The 22,479-nt window shown below is 42.0% G+C and overlaps 1 protein-coding gene across 1 annotated transcript; it reads left to right on the plus strand.

The window, feature by feature from the left end:
- The first annotated feature begins 364 nt into the window (after positions 1-364).
- On the plus strand, positions 365-21,198 carry LOC139612164 (palmitoyltransferase ZDHHC14-like). Its single transcript, XM_071467442.1, has 9 exons — positions 365-1,331; positions 2,907-3,067; positions 4,791-4,934; positions 5,599-5,736; positions 7,853-7,901; positions 10,484-10,586; positions 10,769-10,878; positions 13,993-14,101; positions 15,830-21,198. The coding sequence occupies exons 1-9, from the start codon at positions 1,063-1,065 to the stop codon at positions 16,271-16,273; spliced, it is 1,527 nt and encodes a 508-aa protein (XP_071323543.1). The 5' UTR covers positions 365-1,062; the 3' UTR covers positions 16,274-21,198.
- Positions 21,199-22,479: the final 1,281 nt, after the last annotated feature.

The following is a 22,479-nucleotide window of genomic DNA, read 5'->3' on the forward strand; positions in this document are numbered from 1 at the left end:
AATTTTCCACGGTGATGCACAGGAAGAGCATCAAATTCTCACATTCGTGAAGCTGCAGTCAACAAAACTTTTGGCAAATCAGCTCAAAAACATATCTAATTGATAAATGTCTTCTTTAATTTAATTAAAATGACAAACATTTGAATTTAATAATCTAATTGATAATAACGTTGTGTACCTGGTTTGTGAAGTACTTTAAAAAAATTCTGTAAAAATATGTGTTTATGTGCATTACTTTTATTTATTGTCACAACTGTAGAGCTTGTTTGTAGATTGTCTGAATTTTTATTTTTTATTTTGGTTAAGTTTGGAGTGGTTAGTCAGTCAACAGAATATTCACTAATAATGAAAAATAACGATAAAATGTTGTTTATTTGGTTTATTTATCAAGTCAAAGCCAAACGCTACGGAGTGGTAGGTCACTGTAAACTGAATTTCTCTGGGGACTGAAATAGTTTTGAAGAATCTTTCCAGGAACTACTGCTCTCTGCAGAGTGGTCCATCCTCACCAGTAAAGGATCTATGCAGCCCTGGACTTGGAGCTCCAGCAGCTCTGCGGAGGATCAGGATGCTCTCCTCCTCCTCCTCCTCCTCCTCCTCCTCCTCCTCCTCAGCACGGACCATCTGAACCTCCGGAGCCGCTGCTGTCTCACGATCCGGACCCGGCTCACACCCGGTCTGTGTCCCCTGCAGAACCGGATCCGCTACTGTCCTGGGATAATCAAGGCTGGATTATGTGAGGGGGGGGGCTGCATGGGCGAGAGGCGGGGGTGTTGTGTGTTTTTTTTTTTTTAATGTTTGGGGTTTTTTGCAGTTTTTTTCTGGAGCCCGTGTGCGGGCATCAGCCCACGAGTTGATGTCTGTTTATGAAACATTACAAAATAAAAGCCGAAGGTCTTTGGATTTAAAATGCGGGGTTTCCTTTTATTTCGGCTCCTGAGAGAAAACCCGGACCTGAGGATCCACGCTGGAGGCTGACTGCGCATCGGGAGAGCCTGAACGCACAGCTCTGACTGAATCTGAATCTTCCTGCTCTACCTGTCCGCTCACCTGTGAGGACACATGTCTCAGATGCACCATGCGGCTCTGGACCAGCAGCCGCCGCCGGGCCAGTACAACCAGATCTGCACCCGCAGCAGCAGCAGCTCGACGCCGGAGCCGTCCTCCTGCCCGGGCCAGAGGAGCCGGGCTCCCCGCAGGAAGTGGCAGGTGTTCCCGGGGAGAAACCGGTTCTACTGCAACGGGAGGATCATGATGGCGAGACAGACCGGGGTCTTCTACCTGACCCTGGTCCTCATCCTGCTCACCAGCGGCCTCTTCTTCACCTTCGAGTGAGTGAGCACACTGTCTGCTGGGGTTATTATCTGAAATTTAAATCCAGTTTGGGAAAATCCCTTTGAAGGTCCTGACCTTTGACCCCAGCTGGTGGTCATGAGGTCAAACAGTAACAAATGTGAGTCAGAGATGTAACTGATGGGGGCCAGAAACCTTTGAAAAGACAATTTAAAGCACCAATAACCTGAACAGCATCACACTGTTTATTCACTGTAATAAATAAACATTAAAAAAACTGAATATTCTAATATGAAGCGATGTCAGTAAATAGCTGCTGGGACCCTGCACACAGGAAGGCCCCCACAAGACCCCGGACTGAGAGAGACACAAAACAATGACAACACAATGCGATTATTTTGTGTCTCTTTGTGTTGTTTTGTCTCATTGTCATTGTTTTGTGTCTTTGTGGTTGTTTGACTTTCAGAGATAGTGACTTCAGACAGAGGCTCTCAGCCGGGGTCTTGGGTCTGGACCCGGTCGACTCAGTCAGGAATCTGTCCCTGATATTAACAAACTGGGTTCTTTCACCTCTTCGGGTCTTGAAAAGTCATTTTAATGCAACAATCTAAAAAGAAACACATAGATCTGGTGTCTGTGAAGTCATCCTGGTTTCATTTTGATCCAATTTTTTCTCCAGAAGTCAAATTTAATACAGATACCAGAACTCAACATGGGAGATATGTTTGTAATCCGGCTCCAAAATTCCTCTAAATTCCCATAAATAAATAGAAATATCAGAGTAACTGGTCCATGTCGTCAGTGGAGCCTCCAGCTCTGACAGCTCCTCCATGATCTCAGGCTGTTTTCTGCTGTTTTTTTCTGCACGTCCTCGCTGTGATTTGTTTCAGTGGATTCATGATTTATTCACAACAAAAACGCTGACACATGAACGCAGCGATGAGAGGAGTCGTGTTTACTGTCATCAGGTACAAGCTCCTCAGTTTCAGCCACAGAGGCGTCATGGGAGCTAAATTTACCTGCCGAGCTGTCGACCTCACAGCCAGAAATGAGGAGTTTACATTCAGATTTATTCACATCAGAGTGTTTATTTATTTATTTATTTAGTTTCAGTTTAGTTGTGGGTGGATCAGGGATACAACTGCTAAAAAAGCTAGTCTATAATTTTGAGAAAGGTCCCATATTTTACACTTTTCCACTGTTTTATTTGAAGTTTTAATTTACATAAGAAGATATATTTGTCGTTTTAAGCACTTTTCGTCCTTTATTACTGAAGCTGCAGTGAGAGAAAGACAGGAAAGTCAGGGAGAGCGAGGGGAAGACATGCAGCAACCACTGAGACGTGGGTAAAAGAGGTCAACTCTCCAAACAAGATCTTTGTGTTTTGTTGAGGTTTATTCATCTGCAGCTGAGAAATCTGTGTCCTGGTTCCTTTTCTCAAGTAAAACACACAGACTGGATCCTCCCAGCAAAGACTCAGGACAGGTTGGAACAACAAGTCTGAAGCTGTCGTATATTTTTCTTCAGTCGTGTCTTGAAAACACCACAGAGCTCCTGTGATTGGCCGAGAGTCTTCAGTTTGTTTTGATTTTCCCGCCTCCTTGTGTCTGCAGCTGTCCCTTCCTGGCGTCCAACCTGACCCCGGCCATCCCAGTGGTCGGCGGCGCCCTCTTCATCTTCGTCATGGGGATGCTGTTCAGGGCGAGTTTCAGCGACCCCGGCGTCCTGCCCCGAGCCACGCCGGATGAGGCCGCCGACCTGGAGAGGCAGATCGGTAACCATGGAAACACAGACATAAAACACAAAATCGCACAGACATGAAATCTGGGTCAAGTGTTTCTCTTTCATAATCATCATTGTTAATTTGTCCTGCGTTGACACAGGCCGTGTGTGATGTTGTGTCGGTGGGTCAGTCCCGGTCAAAGGTCCTGGGCCAGTTTTCATCCCCAGTCCGCCCCCGGTTACAGTAATCCAGGTGACGACGTGAACGATGCTCCAAGTTTAGGTCACTGTCAAAAATAAAAACCCAAGTTCTCAGCAGTAGTCTTGACTTTTGGAGTCAGGGGACGGAGCAGCGGCTGAATTTGTTTGTGGTGGTCCTCAGGGTCGACGGCTGGGACCTCAGATTTCTACTGCCAGAGGTTTTATCACATCAGCTCTGCAGCTCTGTAGTTTGGCCACAAAAGAATTCAATTATAGAGACACATCCCAGAAAAGTTTCTTTACTTTGAGGACAGTTTTCATCTCCTTTCATGACATACTTCTGATTTTAGCATCCGGACCCTTTGGCCATTGTGTCGTTAGCGTCACCTTTCATCACCCTGACGTCTCCTCAGAGTCTCCAGGTCTGCTCAGGTTCTGCTCTTATCAGAGGGAAGACGCTGTAAATCAACTGCAGAATCATCTGCTCACTAATGATGTGTGAGTCAGTGCAGGAAGCCGCTCACCACCTCCTCCAGTCAGTGTGTGTGTGTGTGTGTGTGTGTGTGTGCAGTCACATGTCATCTCTTTAGTTTCTCTGTCAGAAATGTGTCTCGGCGAATCAGCCGTTTCCACAGAAACTGAGCCGTCACCGTGACAGTGCTCCGATCTATTTATGGAAACCTCTCATTATTTTTTGTTTGTTTGTTTGTTTATTTATTTATTTCCATGGCGGATACAGAGTCTGTGCAGCGACAGAGCTGTCAATCACCGCAGAGCCGGGGCCTGTCGGATGACCTAACGTGGGCACTGATCTCTGTCTGGGTTTGTCTCAGCGGAGCAGAGGCTGGACGTCACTGTGAGATGTGGAGGGAGGACAGAGAGGCCGATCCTGGCCGTGGTCAGGAATTCATTCTGTGACGCATACCTCCAAACAGCATCCTCACTTCCTGTCTGACAAACTAAAGACACACAAGAAAACATGAAAGGTTTATTCTCAGAGGCTCTGGCCCAGGGTCATGATGCCCCTGAAGAGACACAGAGAGACAGAAAACAACCACAAAGACACAAAAAATGACCACAGACACCAAGGACAACAAAGAGATCTGAATAGATGCGAAACAACCACAACAACAGAAGCAAAATGTCCAGAAAGACACAACGGACACGGTCGTGTTGCAGAAAGCGGAGCATCTACGACTGCAGAGCTGAAGTCCCGATCACACCAGCATTTAAAACGAGCAAAATCCATTATTCTCCAATGAATTACCGCACTCAGAGGATTGGCCTGCAGGGGCAAAGTAATTCCACTTAAATCTTTTGTGTTGAGTTTAACTTTGTCGAAATTAGACACATAAATTTGACTGATATCAAACCATCGTGACAGAGCTGACCTTTGATGGAGCCAGACGGTCCAGAAATGGAGGAAAATGATAATCTGAGTGATGCTGAGTGTGAGAGGAGACGGTGGTTCTGAACCTGCAGAGGTTTATCAGATGATTCTTATTATCACCATTAACGTGTGAACCAGACCAGCTGAACTGTTACTGTTTGTGTTTGTGTTGTTTGTCTCTCAGACTCCTCGGGCTGCTCCAGACCTCCTCCTCGCACCAGAGAGGTTCTCATCAACGGACAGACGGTCAAACTGAAATACTGCTTCACCTGCAAAATCTTCCGGCCGCCTCGAGCCTCACACTGCAGCCTCTGCGACAACTGTGTGGGTCAGTCTCATTTTCCCAAGTCTGGGAAATCCTCCCTCCTTGAGTGACATCACTCCTGTTTGTGTTGTGCCTGTATGAATGAGCTGTATGAGCTGTGGAGGGGAGGGAGCAGCAGACCTCCTCGCAGCCTCTCTTCAAACTCAGCGTCCGTTTTTCTTGTAGCCGTTTGCTCTCAGTTTCTTCGTTCGGACGTCTGCACCGGAGCCTCGCCGGCGTCCTCTGACGACCACATTCACACCACGCACACCCTCGCGTACTCGTGGAGGCGGAAAGTAAAGCACTGCCTTGAGACTCATGCACTGCGTCCCTGTGTGCTTTTCCCCTGGGTGTTGTCTCTCAGGCTGCACACAGATTTGTTAGGGCTGTAGGACTGAATGCTCTGCAGACACTACTCAGGGCTGAAAAACTGCTCCACTGCATTTGATGACTGTGTAATTATCATATTCTCCTGAAGGACGCTGGAGTTAACATGAATCAAAGATAAGACGGTGAAGGACGGAGCTCTTTGTAGTGAAGAGGGAAATACAGATTCACTCATTGTTTCATAAACACGAGTTCACCCCTTTGGGACGATGTGATGGTTTTTCCCGAGTGAGTCTGAAGTGATTTGAGATTTGACCTCAGGTTTAATTTCTTGATAAACAGCTTGAATCTTCCTCCTCAGAGCGTTTCGACCACCACTGCCCCTGGGTGGGGAACTGCGTGGGACGGAGGAACTATCGCTTCTTCTACCTGTTCATCGTCTCGCTCTCCTTCCTCACCATCTTCATCTTCGCCTTCGTCATCACACACGTCATCCTCAGTGAGTAACACTGATAACTCTGCTGCTGCCTCCTCTGCACTGTTTCCACTGTGATTCACTTATTGATTTCTTCATAAAACGCCTCGGACTCTTCAGCTGCTGCACAAGGTCTTTGAACAACGTGACACAGTCAGATCTTCTGTTCACACATTATCTAATCCTTCAAGTGCAACTTTTTAAGTTCCTGTTTAACAGCCAGGGGCGAGGGAGGCAACATAACTCCGGTGTAATCCGGCATTTTACACCTCTTATTGTTTAAAGGACAATGATTTCACTTAGATAGCAAACACAAAATGACACAGGTATCTTACTGGAGCTAAAGTGAAACAAAACACAGAAGAGGTAACGGCCTCTTTACAGGCACTTCTTATGTGTAATTCTTAACAAACATATAAAAGAAAATCATCTAAAAACACAGAGTTAAGACACAACACAGCCATGAATCAGACACTCTGCTTATGTTTTCACTAACGTGATTAATCACTGAGTGTTGACACTGAATTCCTATTTATCATTTATAAGCAGTTCATAAACATTTAATGAACACTAAAAATAAATCCATCCCTGCTGGCTGATTGTCGCTCTCTGACATTTGAGTTCCTCATATCACAAATGGTCCGTTAATTCCCAGCTGGCTCTGAAGTGAACGGCTTCAACTTCAACAAAAATAAAAGTCTGGCCTCTTCTGGCTGTTTGTCTCTCAGCAGGTTCTCTACAAGCTCATTTTGACTGAGACAAACTCAAGCTAACAACTGATCAGTCGAAAAACGTAACAATTCCTCAGTAAAACTCGTCGTTATTTTTCTTCTTCTTCTTCTTCTTCTTCTTCATCTTGTTATTATTATTGTTATTATTATTATTATTATTGTTATTATCATTATGGTTATTTGCGTGCAGGTAACAGAGGTTTTTGGGTATGAGGCTATGAGGCCCGGCAGCGTCTCGGTGTCAGAACCCCAGCTTGTTGTAGCTGCAGCAGCTTCTCATCAGTGTAATGGATGAATCGAGGCCCGGCCATCGATCGTCCGGTGATTGACAGGCTGTCAGAGAGAGGCTGATGCTGCAGTCTGTTTCCTGACGCCGATCAATCAGACCGCAGCTGCAGTTCATACGGACTCTGCTGGATCAGACCGGTCACATACAAAAGAGTACTGTTAGAAATCAGGTTTACATGGTATCTGACACAGTCTAAACATCACCTCACTTGTAGTTCGTCTCTGTATTTTGCTCTTTGATGCTTTTACTTTGTATGTTTGACTTTGTCTTACCCAGGTCTTGTGTTTGTTCTAATTTGTCTCTCGTCACTGGTATTTTAACTTGTCCCGGTCTCATGGATGTTTTGACTCAGACTTGTCTGCATCACCAAACTGCAGGTAGATTTTCATAGAAAGTTAAACCAGTAGCTGCCTGGAAGGTGGGCTCAAACTTCCCTTTATTTTCATATTTCTGGATCTAAAACCGCTGGCTGATCCTTCCCATTACTCTCATTGACCTAATTCTCTGTCAATGGCGGCTGATGTTGTTTTCCTGCCCTGCAGGGCTGAACTGTCAGGAAACCATAGCCTCAGGCTGCTTTACATTCAAACTCTAACAACCGGCAGACTGTCTGAGATGAACCCGTGTCTCTCTCTGAACACTACACTGCTTGTTGTCTGTTTTTAGCAGCAGAGCTATAAAAAGATCCAGCAGAGTGTCGTGACTTTGATCTACAAGATGTAAATTTAGAGATCAGTGAATCTGTGTACCGACAACTTCAGCTCATCACTGGAACCCGTGCTGTCGGTGGTGTTTACGCTTGTTGTGGGGAGTTGTGCTCCAGCGGTGAGGCCTGGAGGCAGAATCAAATTCATGATTGTGTCTCTGGAGTCATTCAACTGTAGGAAATTATTGTACATCCAGGTCTTAATTTCATCACGGCAGGACATAACAGATGACACATCGGTGGTATCAGACTATCTGAATGTACAGTTGTGCATCGTCAACAAAGTAGTGGAAATCAATATTATGTCTGCGCCTGATTTGCCCCAGGGGAAGCTTGGCTGTAGTAAATAAAAGAGAATTGAATACATGCTTACATTACCAACTGACTTGAACACAGACTCTCTGCTCTCTGCAGGATCGAACCGAACGGGGTTCCTGAGCGCACTGAAGGACAGTCCGGCCAGATATCCTTTCACGCCTTTCACAGTGGACTCAGGTCACGTGACTTCAAGCTTCATCATAGAAATCATACGCATCAATAATCCACTAATGATACAGAAGCATTTAGTTTGTGGCTTCATCTCGTCATGCTGTTTGTTTCTTAACATCAAAAGTCACAGTTTTTTTTTTGAACATTTCAGCCACTGACAGTTTGATTAATTTATCAAGACAGTAACTGAGAAATTCAAAATAATCATTAGTTTTGTGGATAAAAGTGTGTGAAGCCTCATTTTAGTGGCCAGTCATGGGTAAAACATTCTCTATTTGAAGGTCTTGAAAAGTCCTCAAAACCTTTAAAGTTTAAAATTGTTTTCATAGAAATCTTGTTTTTCTGTTGAGGGCAGTAACATAAGTTACATTTTTTTGTCTGTGATTTTAGTAAAAACAGGACTCAGGACTATTGTTTCAGTGGAACCATGAATTAATTACATTTTCTAATTTGGAAATCCATCTGTCCATCAATCCGTATATTTTTCTGTTTAATGATTAGTTAATGATAATATTAGGGGTTATTGTTACAAACACTGACAAAAACGTTATATAAATACCTTGTGAATCTACAGCCCTGTGAGAGCTGAAGCTCACATACTGTTTTCACAGCTGACACAGAAAATCAAACGCAGGCACTAATTACCTCCCATACAGTCCTCTGTGCCTCTGTAGGTTAATTGTGTGTGTGTGTGTGTGTGTGTGTGCGTGCTTCTGATAGATCAATAACTCTAACACCAACCACAGGTCAATACGTCCCATAATGCATTGCCAAGGTCAAACTTTAGCCGCGTCACACTCTCTGAGGGTGACACACATTTACATCCAGCTCCACCAGCTTCTTCTCTCTGCTCTGTTTCTATTGTTTTCTGTTTGTTTCTATTTTAACTAAAAGCAGTCAGCTGTGGTCCCAGCTCATTCACTTCAGTGTTCCTGGATCTGTTCACACTGTAGGAAACAAATGTGAATAAGGAACAATCAAAGACAAGATAAAAATAAGCCGGGTTTCATGACGGCATTTTTCTTAGCAACACTTTATTTTACGGGTCCCGATTCCTGGAAACTTTCCTCTTAATTTCCCCAAAATCAGCTGCTATTCAGCTGATAACTACAAGGATTTTTCCAAGAAAGGCCATCGTGTAACAGAAACTCTGTTACTCTGTTGGATATTGGATTTTTTTTTTTTTTTTTTGACTCCTTTCCTTTATAATTGGCTCCAAAATGCATCTGTCTTTCTTGGAAATATCCAAGTAATAAAAAGATAAATAGCAGCTGCTTTTTAGGAAATTATACGGAAGGTTTTGAGGAAATTATTTAGAAAATATGGGACCTGTAAAATGAAATGATACTTTGACCTCGTCTGGCAGGTTGTGAAATCTTAAGAGGAATCATCATTCAAAATGAATTGATTCAGTGCACAAATCTAAAATATATTAATTGATGGTCAGGTTTTCTAGAAGAAAGGTTTAAAACTGTCTTTTTTGATAATACTAACAAGATGGTAAAGTTGGAAATTCTATAAATAATTCTTTAATAATTTGGGTGCACAAATTTTAAAATTTTAAAATGAGTAATTAATGTGCACAAATAATTATTTTTTGCTCTTGAATGATTCATCTGTGCACACAGATTAGCAGAACATAATGTTAAAGGGTCAACCCACTTATTTCATACGTGAAGTTCAGTTTACTTGTCTTGGTTAATCCTGCCCAGCCTGTGGAAACAGTTGTGTGATGTTTTATGTTTTAAATAACCGGGGTCTGGGCTTGGAGATGTGACAAAATGTCTAACACACAGTCTGTTACAAACTGGAGGTGTGGAGTTTGAAAGACATGGCTGTTTACCAGGCGGGGAGGCACTAATTAAAGACAAAGATAAATATAGGCTCCAGTTTTTTTAGACTAAAAGTCAGGATATCTCCTCCTCTGCTGCTCAGACTTAATCTGTCTCTCATACAAACAACTACAGAAACATTATGGAAGTTGGCCTGAGGGAACCTTTATTTGATCATTTTTATGACATTGTCGTCTTTATTTGATAGTTGACAGGAAACAGACGGGGTACAATGGACTGTTGCACCTTCAGCGTGTAGCTCTCGAGTGTAAAACAACCTCAACGTTTTCAAATATGTCGCCAATTATATTGTCTTATATTCAGGCAGGTTTGGTCATTTGAGAGCAGAATTTATTCGTCTGCGTGCACAAGTAATTGATTTGAAAACAGAAATGAGTGTTTTGTTTTCTCCGTCACACCTGTGGGCCTCTACACAGTTGGTTTTCAGTTGGAAGACAGACAAAAATTTAGAAGCGTAATATTCAATGTCTGAGCTCATCTCAGGGAATAAAACATACATCATCTGCTTTCTCTCTGTGGAGCACAAACTTTCATAAAGATGTTTGGTTAATGGAAAAAAAACACTACAACCTGCAACATGACGTCAGCCTCAGTGGCTCCGCTGCATGTTGTTTGATTGTGAAATGAAACTGTGGTTTTCTGTCATGTTTTCAAATTGGAGTAAAAGTTGAGACCTGAATTTGTCCTTGACTCTGCTCTGCACCGTCCTGGAGGTGGTGGTGTGTTTCTTTTCCGTCTGGTCGATTGTTGGTCTGTCGGGGTTCCACACCTACCTGATCAGCTCCAACCAGACCACCAACGAAGACGTGAGTATAAAAAGCCCTGAACTGTGATCTGAGGACCACTGGGAGGTCCCTGAGACGGCTCCAGGAGGGAGGGGACTAGTTTGATTTCAGAGTGGTTACCAGTGACCTGGTCATGATTTTTGTGCTCATTAACTGGACCAACATTCCCCTCTTGTTTCTGTCCTGGCCTGGTCCTGGTCCAGATTAAAGGGTCGTGGTCTACCAAGCGGAGTAAGGATAACTACAACCCCTACAGCTATGGAAACATCTTGACCAACTGCTGTGCTGCTCTGTGTGGACCTCTGCCTCCCAGGTCAGTATCATCCTGTGCAGCACTAACTCCAGGTTTAAACCCCGGACGATCAAGACTAAACTCAGGTCTAAACATGGGTCATATCAAGACTAAACTTAGGAGTGGACTATGTTGAAGGCTGAAAGTCTCAGAGCGTCTTTCAGGTTTGTTTAGTGTGATAACTCTTTCCTCCTCTGGCTCTGGAAGTCCCTACATCACCTGAACTCTCACCTGCCTGAGAGCATGTGGTAAATGGTCAAAACTATGGACTGTATGAAACTATATGAAAACAGCTGCAGGGCTGAAATCGAGTTTATATCACAACACACAGCTCTTCTCTTTAAGTATTGAGGCATTTTCAAACATTAAAGGTGGTTTACACTCAGCTCCTCCTTCCACATGTTCCCTTTAAACACACGAATCTGATTAAAACCTTCGACACACAAATTCTCTCAGGAAGAAAGTCTTGACTTTGCTGTTGGTCGTTCAAAAGCAACACTGCTAACGGTGTCGCTAAAGTAAAAAACAAACATTTTCCTTGTATTGTATAGTTTGCACCTAACTTTTATCCTCACTGCTTCTGCCGACATCTGTGTTTCCTCCAGCTTTAGTCTCTTAACCAAGTGATTAAAAATATTAAACTGATGAAAACATCAACCTTCTATCATATCTAATTTTTCTCTTCCTCCTCCTCCTCCTCCCTCAGCTGATGGTGTGTCCCTGTGTTTAATGAGCACAGTTTTCAGCTGAGGCCTTGCTTGAAGTAATTACACTCTTCTTTTCCCTCCTCGTCCTCGTCTTCTCAGACATTTTCTCTCCGCCCCCCCTCGCTGCCACAAACCGAGCTGCAAAATTAATCAGAAAAACCATCAGGAGACTCTGGATGGATTGCTGCAGTTCATCTTTGGCAGAGAAGAAGAATATGGGCCTCCTCCTTGTCAGCACTTATGTTTCCATGCACAGACTTTCTCTGTCATGTATCATCATTACAGCGTCTGAGGGGATAAACTGTGCGATCAATCAACAGACACTTTCCCGTCTGTCCTTGCTGCTTTCTCAAAGTAACTGATTTGAACAGTTTCACTCAGCTGGTCTGAAATTTAATGGCTGCAAAGTTCAGCATAATTAGAGTGGATTTGAGAAATATTTCTATGCATTTGTCGTAATATACGCTGCATGCTATTTAAAGGTCCCATATTTTATACTTTGGTGATATCTATAAGAAGATACATTTGTGGTGTAAGAACCAGAAACCATCTCAATGCAGTTTTACATCTGCTTTCTCTGGCAGATTTCAGGTAAACACAAACCAAATCTTGCAAGGCAGGGGCTTGGGGCGTGGCTGAGAGCGGTGACTGCTTTGTTGTGACATCACAAAGTTCCAGAAGTCCTGTCAGCTGGTTTTAAGGCTCAGATTCTGAATACAGGCTGTGTGTGTTTCTCTGTGGACTGAGGCTTTGATACTTTCACAGTATTAATATAGAACCTAGACCTGCTTTATAATCACAAACACATGGACATCTGCCTTTATAATATATGGGACCTTTAAAGGGTCGCTTCACCCAAATTACAAAGACAAATGAATAAATAAAATTGAAAAGAGTGTCACTTGGACATTTAGACAGGTAGATTTAATGTAAGATATCTCTCTCTCTGAAATTTCACCAATACGTTGGAGGTGAATCAATTTAGTTTGTGGTTCAGCTTTATACAAAATGATGTTTAGACAATGCAGCTTGTTTTACTAGAGTCAGTGTCACTGTTCCTCTGGACAGTTCACATCCTCAGAACACAGTGTCTGGAACTACTTTCTACTGAAGAAATAGTTCCTATGAAAAATTTTGACTGTTCTCTGGTCTGTGGAAACAGCCCCACTCACACCCAACCCCCATCCTCTTTGGCCAACAGCTCTCCCTCGTCACAGTTTAAGGTGTCCACATACTTATGGCCACAATAAAGTGTCCATATTGACATCAAAAATACTCTCATTACGATCATGATACATGATGATCATGATGTTTGCCCACTTCCTGTGCTCCTGAAGTCTAAACTGGCTTGTGTCATTGATCAGTTCTGTCCAAATGTAGTGACGAGAGGAAAAAGATGGTTTGATTTTTGATTGATTGATTGATTGGGTGATGGGGGCTGACATGAGATCAGTGTGGAGACGGAGAAGTCTGCACAGATTAAAGTAAATATATGAAGGATGATGGATGACAGAGAGCGAGCTGCCTGGGGGAAGGATATGAGAGGAAGGATTTTCAAAACAAGAGCATGTGTCAGCAGAGGAAGAAGAAGATGGGGGTTTTTTTCACTGCCAAACATATGGAGACTGATTCATTGCACAGTCTGTTTGTTTCTGGATTATCACCAGCTGGTGTGTGTGTGTGTGTGTGTGTGTGTGTGTGTGTGTGTGTGTGTGTGTGTGTGTGTGTGTGTGTGTGTGTGTGAGTGTGTGACAGCTTATTAACATGTTGGCTTCACCTGCTGACATCCATCTGCAAACATAAGCTTTTTTTTCAGGTCAAGCAGCAAAGGAATAGCAAAGTGTGAGGATTAATTGAAGCATCCAATGTTGCTACAGGCTTCTTATTTTTATACAACATATAACTTTTGAACATCCATTTCCATCCATTGAATTGAGAAACCCACTGAAGAGGCTTTTATTGCAGTAATCCAGTGGAGAAGAAATAAAAGCATGTATGATGATCAGTGAAAGTCAAAACTGAACCACACAGGACTGGATGACCTTAGTAATGTGGATTTCAAAGCTGAGGTTGGAGTCGAACATCACACTGAAGTTCCTAACAGAGAGTTTAGTGTGACTGCACTAACCAAGAGATGGTGAAATATGTGGACGCAGGAAGTCAAGGCCAGTGATAACAGTTTGTATCTGTCAGAGTTTAGTTGAAGTACGTGTGCAGACACGTAATTCTGCTGATGGATTCACTGCTGAGTACATCAGTGTATCATCTGCATAGAAGTGACGGCGAAGTGCGAACGTTCACAAAGAAAACGAAATACACTTTGGCAACATGTTTTTCATCAGAACGTCAGTCATGATGCTTGAATTGGAAATGAATTACAGAGGTACAATTTTGCTGTAAACTGACTGAGCATCTCTCTGTGTCCCAGTTTGATTGACAGGAGAGGTCTGATCCGGTCTGACACGCCTCAGACCACCTCCCAGTCTAACGGGACCAGCACAAGCAGCTACGCCTCCACTCAGCTCCACAGTCACAAGGTAGGTGAAGGACCACACCACCACTGGCTCTATGCACCAGTGACAGCTGATCAATACTGACATATGATAGATTATATAAATAATCAGGACATCGAGGAAAAAAGCTGCTAAGCTCCTCTGAAGAGAAACTCAAATCAAAACAAATCAAAACATTGACACATTTCTTTAATGTTTTTCAGTATGTTGTTTTTGTTTTGTACAATTTTAGACTGGGAAAAAAGAAAGGAGCACCACTGTACGTACATATATATGGATATATACACAAATCAACATGAAGTGTGTGTGAGCCAAGATACATTTGTATATGTTTAATACATTAAATATGTGTAGTAGTTTATTAGTTCATGCAAATTGAGTTAAAATAAATGAACTCATTGAATAAATAGATAAATAGTAATTTGTTAAAAATCTGTTAATAATCATTTGATTTAATTCATGTATATTCTGTGAAGGCAACGGTATGTAAACTGTCTTTAGAACGGTGATGAAGGTTACTGTAGCTTTAAGAGAAACAGGGTTTTCTTCTTTTGTATAAGTTGAGAAAAAGGTAACAAAGGAGCCACGTGGTTTTCTTGGCATACTACAGTATGTGAATTGGGAGAACTGAATTCTGAATAATACTGTAATAGGATACTGCAAGACTGTGGAATTAAGATATTTTGTTTTGTCCTTTTTGCATCGGAGCCCTGTGGAAGTTTTTTCTTCTTCAAGTTAATGTACACGAGTTGAGCCAAGGCAATCGTTGACTCTCAGCTCTACAAAGTGTCTTACTAAGGTGCTGTCAGAACAGCTTCAGTGGACCTTGGCATTGATTTCACAAGTCTCTGGAACTTGCCCCCACACCATAACAAGGCCACCGGATCCCCCCACATTCAGCATTGTGGGGATAAACTTCCAGAAGGGCGACCAAGTCTGAGTGTCTGAAGGAAAATAGACATTTAGGATTCAGGCCAAACACTTCAGTCTTGGTTTCATCGGACCAGAGAATCTTGTTTCTCACAGTCTCAGAGTCCCAGAGTCCTTCAGGTTTTTTTTGGTTTTTTTGCGAACTTTCACTGCCCAGATCAGTGGAGTCCTGCACTGATCCCTCTGGAAGTTTCTCCCATCAGCACACAGGATCTCCGGAGCTCAGCCAGAGTGACCATCAGGTTCTGGTCCCCTCTCCTACCCACATGTTTACAGATAAATGCCTTAAATATTTTATTTTATAATCTATAACAATTTTATATTAGACTGCACGTACAGATTATTTTTATCATGAATTAATAACCCAATTATTTTCTCCGGGAATTTATTAATTGATTGTTTGGTTTGTTTAATTTAAGAAAATATTGTTTTGTCCAGCCAACAGTCTGAACCTCAAAAATATTTTTTTTAAATGAAAACCATAAAATGAAAAGCAGCAAATCCTCATATTTGAGAAACTGAAACAATAAAATCTTTGGAATTTTTGTATGAGAATGACTTGTTTATACTGTGTAGTTAATTAGGTAGTTTAAGTTGTAACATTGAATAATGTTACATATAATTATATGTTTTGTATTCAAAAGTCTTCATCTGAAAAGCAACTAGTAGGTCAGGTTCTCAGATAATTGTTGAGTACTGTGGAGTTGAAAGTCAGTATTTCCCTCTGAAATGTAGAGGGGGGTGTGGTTTCGCTTTAGCAGCTGATAAAAACACACACAATGATCAGAGACACACTAATCAAACCTCTGTCCTCTCTCTCAGTGTGATCAGGATCAGTGTATCCAGAGCACCAAGTTCGTCCTCCAGGCAGCTGCCACCCCTCTGCTCCACAGTGACCCCGTGGTTCTGGCCCCTCTGCCGGGGAAGACCACCACCCTGGGGGGCCCCTGTGCCTACCTGGCCCCCACACAGCCGTCCCTGCCATCCTGCGGGGGAGACGTCTTGACTCTGAGGGACGCCGCGGCTGACTCCCACTGCCACCACCACCTCCACCATCACCACCATCACCACCACCATCACTTCGTCAGTCCAGAGGAGACACCGTGCACCACGCCGCAGGGCGCCCTTCCCTGCCCCGCCCACCTGCACCTCCACACCCAGTCACACCCACCTGTCCCCACCCCGGCCACCCTTTACAACCCCGCCACTCAGGACGCTCTGCACGAGGACTCGGTCAGAGGGCTGGTTAAACTCAGCTCCGTGTGAACCAAATTGACCACAGTTCTTACGTTTAACCTCGGTTTGACCCTGGTTTAACTCTACACGGTGCGTTTCCATCCACCTGACTTTATGCATATTTTCTCAATTTGTGCATAAAAAGACTTCTAAGTGGAAAAACCAGAATTTCAAAAAGTTTTCACAAAATGTTTTTCCTGTTGTCTGAAGAGACAAAAACGTCAGACTTGACCTTCTGGAAGTTTGGTTAAAATTTGTTCAAAATTTGGATTGAAACTTGACGGATGACATATTTCATGTTTCAAGGGCAAATCAAGTGGCTAATTCTACTTGTTTACTACATGTTGTTACATGGGTCAAATATGTTTTGGAGTGTAACGTACTATATTGGTCTCTGAGAGGTAGATGAGGAAAAGTAGAAAGTCTCAAAAATGATAACAGTAAAAAAGAGAACTGAAAAAAAAAGTACTGCAGAATTTCACTTGCTGAGAGTCTCGTTTGGTGATTTTTAAAACCCTCTGCAGTTCATTTTGGTTCATTTCTTTTGACTTTCTCTACATTTGTTTTTTAAACTGTCGTTACCTCACATGCATGGTATATTTTCATTCAGTGCAAACTCAGCTACTACGTCTGACTTCTCATTTTGCCAACTAAACAAACTATAGAGATGTCAGGAACCAAAAAAAAAAACATGCAAAATGACACAGATGCCTGTGAAAATGTACAAATCTTTAGTGATATGACTATGGTATCGTTTAAGGTTGTAAAAACTATTGTTTCACTTTTTATATGCACAAATACAGCAGGAAAAATGTTGGAAACTAAACTATAATAGACGCTGTTTACATTTATAAGTGATTTCATAGTGATTTTATCCCAACCGGTTTCTGTGCCTTTTAATTGAAAGTCTAACAGTTACAAACTGAAAATATTCATAATTAACTGAAAGTATTCCTAATTAACAGCTATAAATATTTCTTTCAAAACCAGTTTATGGTCTGTACACAGAGAAAGTGGATAGTGTGTGAAAGCTCCGCTTCAGCACTTTCAGCTGGTTTCCTCAGCTTGTCTCTGCATGATATCTAAATGAAGTTATGACAGTATTAATACGTTCACGGACTCCAGAGGGTTTTAAACCAAAAGTATAACAAATTTAGATGGCAGTGTCGAGGTTTGCATTTGGAAAATAAGCAAGAAAGAACTCTTTAAATAAGAGTTTTGAATAAGGAAGAGGTTTTTCTTTTTGCTTTCAGGAAGTATGAATGCCAAAAACCCTGAAATATTCAGACTTTTGAATAATGATGACCTGTTTCACCATTTCTTTATCTGAGGTCAGACTGCTGCTGGACCAAAGCCATATTATGTTCTCATTCGCCTCCTGCTTCTGTTTGGTTAAACATCTTTTTTAACTTCTCCAGGATCTCGACTTCATTCTCTTTCATATTCTCTTTGGTCTTGATGAAGCCAAATTCTGTGTCCTGCTACATTTAATCCAGAATAAGCTAGTCCGGTGCCAAACGGACATCCGCCTTCAGCTGCAGTCGGACCAGGACCAAACTGGCCTCAAAGTGTATTTTACAGTTCAAGTTGCTGGTCCAGGCAACTGAATTTTGAGTGGACATTGACTGTTATTCTCAGAAGAGCCAACTGGCCCAGTGTAAATCTTCAGGTTTTCGTTTGATTCTGCAGACGATACACGGAGCAGGAATCAGGACTGAGGTTGACAAAGAACATCTGCAGACCCTCGTTCATTAGCTTGTGTTGAGCGAAGCACCAATACTGCCAGATGTCCAGCCAGATGTTCGCTCCTTTAAATAATAATAATAATAATATTAAAGGCTGGTCACACTAGGATTTAAAATGGCAAAATCAGTGGTTTCACTTGCAGCGTGTGCAGGAAATCCACATGAATTTTCAAGTTCAACTTTTGGTGAATCTGTGAATCCTATACATTAATCAGTATCAAACCGTCCCTGAACACTGAGTGAACTGAGAAAATGGAGGAAGCTCACTTGCTGTGTGTCATCATCCTGTTTTACTGAAGACCCTCTGTCGGAGTATATATAAGAAAATAAGAGCAACTGTGACAGTTAAGACACAGAAACCACTGGCACAAATACAGTATATCTTTTGAATTGTGTGACGTTATTGTCCCTTGAGCAACTGAGCTGAGCTAATAAGCTCATTGGACTATTAACACGCCTGTTAGCCACCCAGATAGCAAAATATATCCAGCCACATGCTTATGTTTCTTCTGGCCCAGTATACGCCCTGGTCTACATTGCAAGTCTGGTCCATATGCAGCACATTGATAGATGGCCCCTACATATGGACCAAGTCTGGCACACACAGAAATGTTCCCTCGTCAGCATCACCGGAGGATAGCAGCCAGAATCTGCCCGATTTGGGCCGAAGACTCAGGTGTGCTGGACCAGAAGCTTCATTTTCATATTCGTGTTGAGGAACTTTATTTTCCCTCTTCTCTTATTGAACAAAATTGTGCGCAGTGGTGAACAACATGTCAGGGGAAAGTAACTGTACAGAGAAAATAGAGCCAAACTCCAGGGGCTCCAGGACGTTAGCTTGCTAGCTACAGCAGTTCACCAACTAGCCAGGCAACTAGTCTTGTGGTTCCTGGCAAAAAATGTTGCTGTCATCAGTGAGTTTGCTCTCAAGTAAATCCACACAAAACTTTTGCATCCAGTTCAACTTGAAGTAGTTTTGCAGACCAAAGCAAAGCCTCTTACCAGAGCTGCTGAATTTTATGTGAATTGTGAGCTTAACAGACAATGATGGTGCAAATACATCTTTTGCATGCATGAAATGTGTGAACTTACTCCCATTAGCAACCAAGCTAACTCCTTATTGAATGACATGATGAAAGCTCTTGATAAACGTCAGGGGGTCCAGTGCAGAGAAAACAGGGACTGACTCTCATTAGCATGTTGACAGCTTCCTTAGCGGTTAGCTCACTCTACAGCAGTTTACCAACTAGTCCTGCTTATGTTCACTACGTCACCAAACTTCTAGACCAGATGTTTCACAAAAGACGCTTGTGTGAATTTTATACATATAAACTGCTCCACAACAGAGACATGGTTTTCACACAGAGAGGAAACAGGACGTCAGAGAGACTGTCCTGGTAGAAACCAAACTGAGTGTTGTTCACATCCTCAGCGACATGTTACTGAACAAACTGGTAAATTATACTGAACAAAATACAAGAACAATATGTCACAAGGCTTCAGGCACCAAATATTTAGCAAAGACAGATTTATTTTGTTGTTCCACTGCCTGATGTGACCAGGCTCTGGTGGATCCACCTGAATCTGCAGACAAACTGAACTTTATTTTACATTTTAGTGCAAATTAGTACAGACTAGGAGAGTTGTCCTGAGATAAAGATTGTGTGTTTGTATTTTTCTTATGTTTCTGACAACCAGTTAGTTTGTATTTTCATTTAGCTGCTGTGACAATTTAATGCATCACATCACGTAATTACTACTTTTATTCTGAGGGATGCCTCCTTCAGAATGTCCCCAGGTTTATTATTGGTTTCACAATTTGTAAACTTTTTGATGTTTAGATCTTCATGTTAGGACAAAAAATGTAGCTACAATTTACAGACAGTAAGTGAAGGGTTAACAGTCAAAAAATTAAAAAGAATATCCAAAAAAATGTGAGATTTAATATTTGATTTCTTGCCAAATTTCTCTAAGTGTAGTCTAAGTCTAAGTAAAATCCTGGTTACAGACTGTGATAGTTAGTCATTGGTTAGTTGTTTTTTTGTTGTTGTTGTTGTTGTTGTTTTTTTACAATTGGCACATTTAAAAACTGATAATTTATTAGAAATAGTAACAGATGAATCTGTAAAGAAAATTAGTATGTGTGTAGGTAACTGTAAAAAGCTACTCATAAGGAAATTTCAGGGGGAAATCAGAGCTAAAGAGGTGAAAACTTGAGAATAAAATGCTCTGGCACAGGTCTTACAAAAAGTCTTAAAAAGCATTGAATTCACTTTCCTAAAAAAGCCTCAGAAGATATTAGAAGTCGTATATTTAATTTAAAAAGATCTTGAATATTTGATCTTGCTTGCCATAGACTGGAACATTAGTTATGAAACTGACATTTAAGCAATTAACTTAAATTATTTTTGAAGTGATTATTCCCTACCTCTCTCTTTCTGCTCCTCATCTACATCCAGGTCACAATAATTGATACATTTTATGACTAGGAATTGTTGTTTTATGCAGTTAGGACAAAAATGTGATATTTGTCTATACATTAATGTACTTAGTAAATAACTGTATGCCTTATTGTCCCTGCTGTTTCCAAGATTTTAAATAGCATCCTAATGCTCTTTAGGATCATAAACTGTCTTAAAAAGTCTTAAATGTAATTTGGTGAAGCCTGCAGAAACCCTGTGGCAGCTGTCAACAACGTGAGATTCAATTACAAACAATAAATGCCTTATTTTTTTATTTTAGTCAGATCTGTGTGTCAGCTGAACAAGGCAAGAATCCACCCAGCAGTGATGCATGAAGCTGAGATAAACTCAAAGTAATTACTGACGTAGGTTTTCTGATGTGCTGGAGACAGAAGGTGAAGGACCTGCTCACCTGAGCAATGTCTTCTGGGAATTATTGTTATTAAAGTGCAGTTTTAAATCATCAGCTGAGATGAGCTTTGGTTTCCAGATGTTGACCAGATGTGGTTGCGGGACTTAATGAATGAATCGTTCATCGTGTTAGCTTCACTTTGGTGATGATATTCATCCAATCAGCTCCGGAGACACAAACTCGCTGACTGGACAGTTGTGTGACGCTTTTCATTCTGTCCAATAGTAATGAAGAAAACAAATGTGCACAGATTGTGCTTTTGTGCCAAGACTTTGTCCTGCACCTCCAGCTGTTGTATTACCAACTGTGGATTTCAATAAAATACACTTTTTTAAATGGAATAATTTCATTGTTTGCAGTTTAAAGCGTAGAGACTCACCTGAGTGTGTACCTGGCCAAGGTGACCAGGTACACACCCAGGACCCTGGAGCGGAGCCTCCGTATGAAGTGACCATTAACATTTTAGTTGGAAATCAAACGACTATACAAACAGACACAAAACAGACGTAAAGGACTAAAAATAGATGTAAAATCATAATAAACAAAAGTGACTAAACAGAGATGAAAAGCAGCGTATGATGACAGAGAAGTGACACATCGGTTTAAAAAAAGCACAAAATAACCTCAGTTTCTATAGGTGCTGGCCTCAGATGGCACAAGTTGCTCTTTGTCGTTGTAAACTAAATATCTTTGGTCATGGACTGTCGAGGAAACTAGTCACCTGGAACTGTCACCGCGAGCTCTGCAAAGTTGTGGACGACTTTTTCTCTCCCAAATATTCATCAGTACAGAAGTTAGTGTCACAGATTTGTGTTTAGTTGTTTTCTGGGTAAAGCATCATCGACCAGTGACGTAAATATGTCAGTCTTCAGAAGATGAGATCATCCCGGTCGCTAGGCGGCGTAGTGGACTATGACGTAGATATACACGGGTCGTCGTCTTCCCGGGGAACCAATCAGAGCGCTCGCCTGGGCCGTGACCCGGAAACAGTTCCTGTCCCAGCCTCGCCTGCAGGGAAGAAATCTGTTGGATAACGTCTGATTTTAGAGGGAAAAGCTAAGATAAAACAGTTGTTTCAGAGGCTGAAAGCTGAACATATGAAAGGTACAACACACCAGAAACACAAACACACAAGAACCCGGTGTTTGAATCTGTCCGTCATGTGACTGCCGAGAGGCCGACGGGTCAGCGGGACGTGTCCCTTTGTCTTCGGGTATTTTAACAGGTTTTTTGGGCCAAACCGTTGAAGTCAGTTCCACTTTTCATACCCGACAACACGTTTGACAGCTCTAAACGCAGAGTTTCAATAATATCTGACGTGAAAAATGATTTTTGGCGCTAAATTGAGGTGGCGACAACGCCTTCATGTGTAAACAAAAACGGCGGCGGCGGGAAACAAACCAGAAATAAACACAGTAAACACCGTCGCGAATATATGACAACACTTCACTGAAGCTGGGAGAAAAGCAGATCCGTGGCAGACACGTTAAAATTCAGAAATAAACAAAAACTGTTTAACTTCGGTTCATTTATTTATCCGGTTCAGACTGTGGGAAATAAACAGGGAGGTAAAACCGGATTCTTAGACACTCAGACCGCTTTGTGTTTATATTAACT

Source organism: Trachinotus anak, unplaced genomic scaffold, assembly GCF_046630095.1.
Source record: "Trachinotus anak isolate AG129_WGS33_773 ecotype Australia unplaced genomic scaffold, CSIRO_AGI_Tana_v1 ptg000031l, whole genome shotgun sequence".
In the NCBI taxonomy this organism is placed as follows: Eukaryota; Metazoa; Chordata; class Actinopteri; order Carangiformes; family Carangidae; genus Trachinotus; species Trachinotus anak.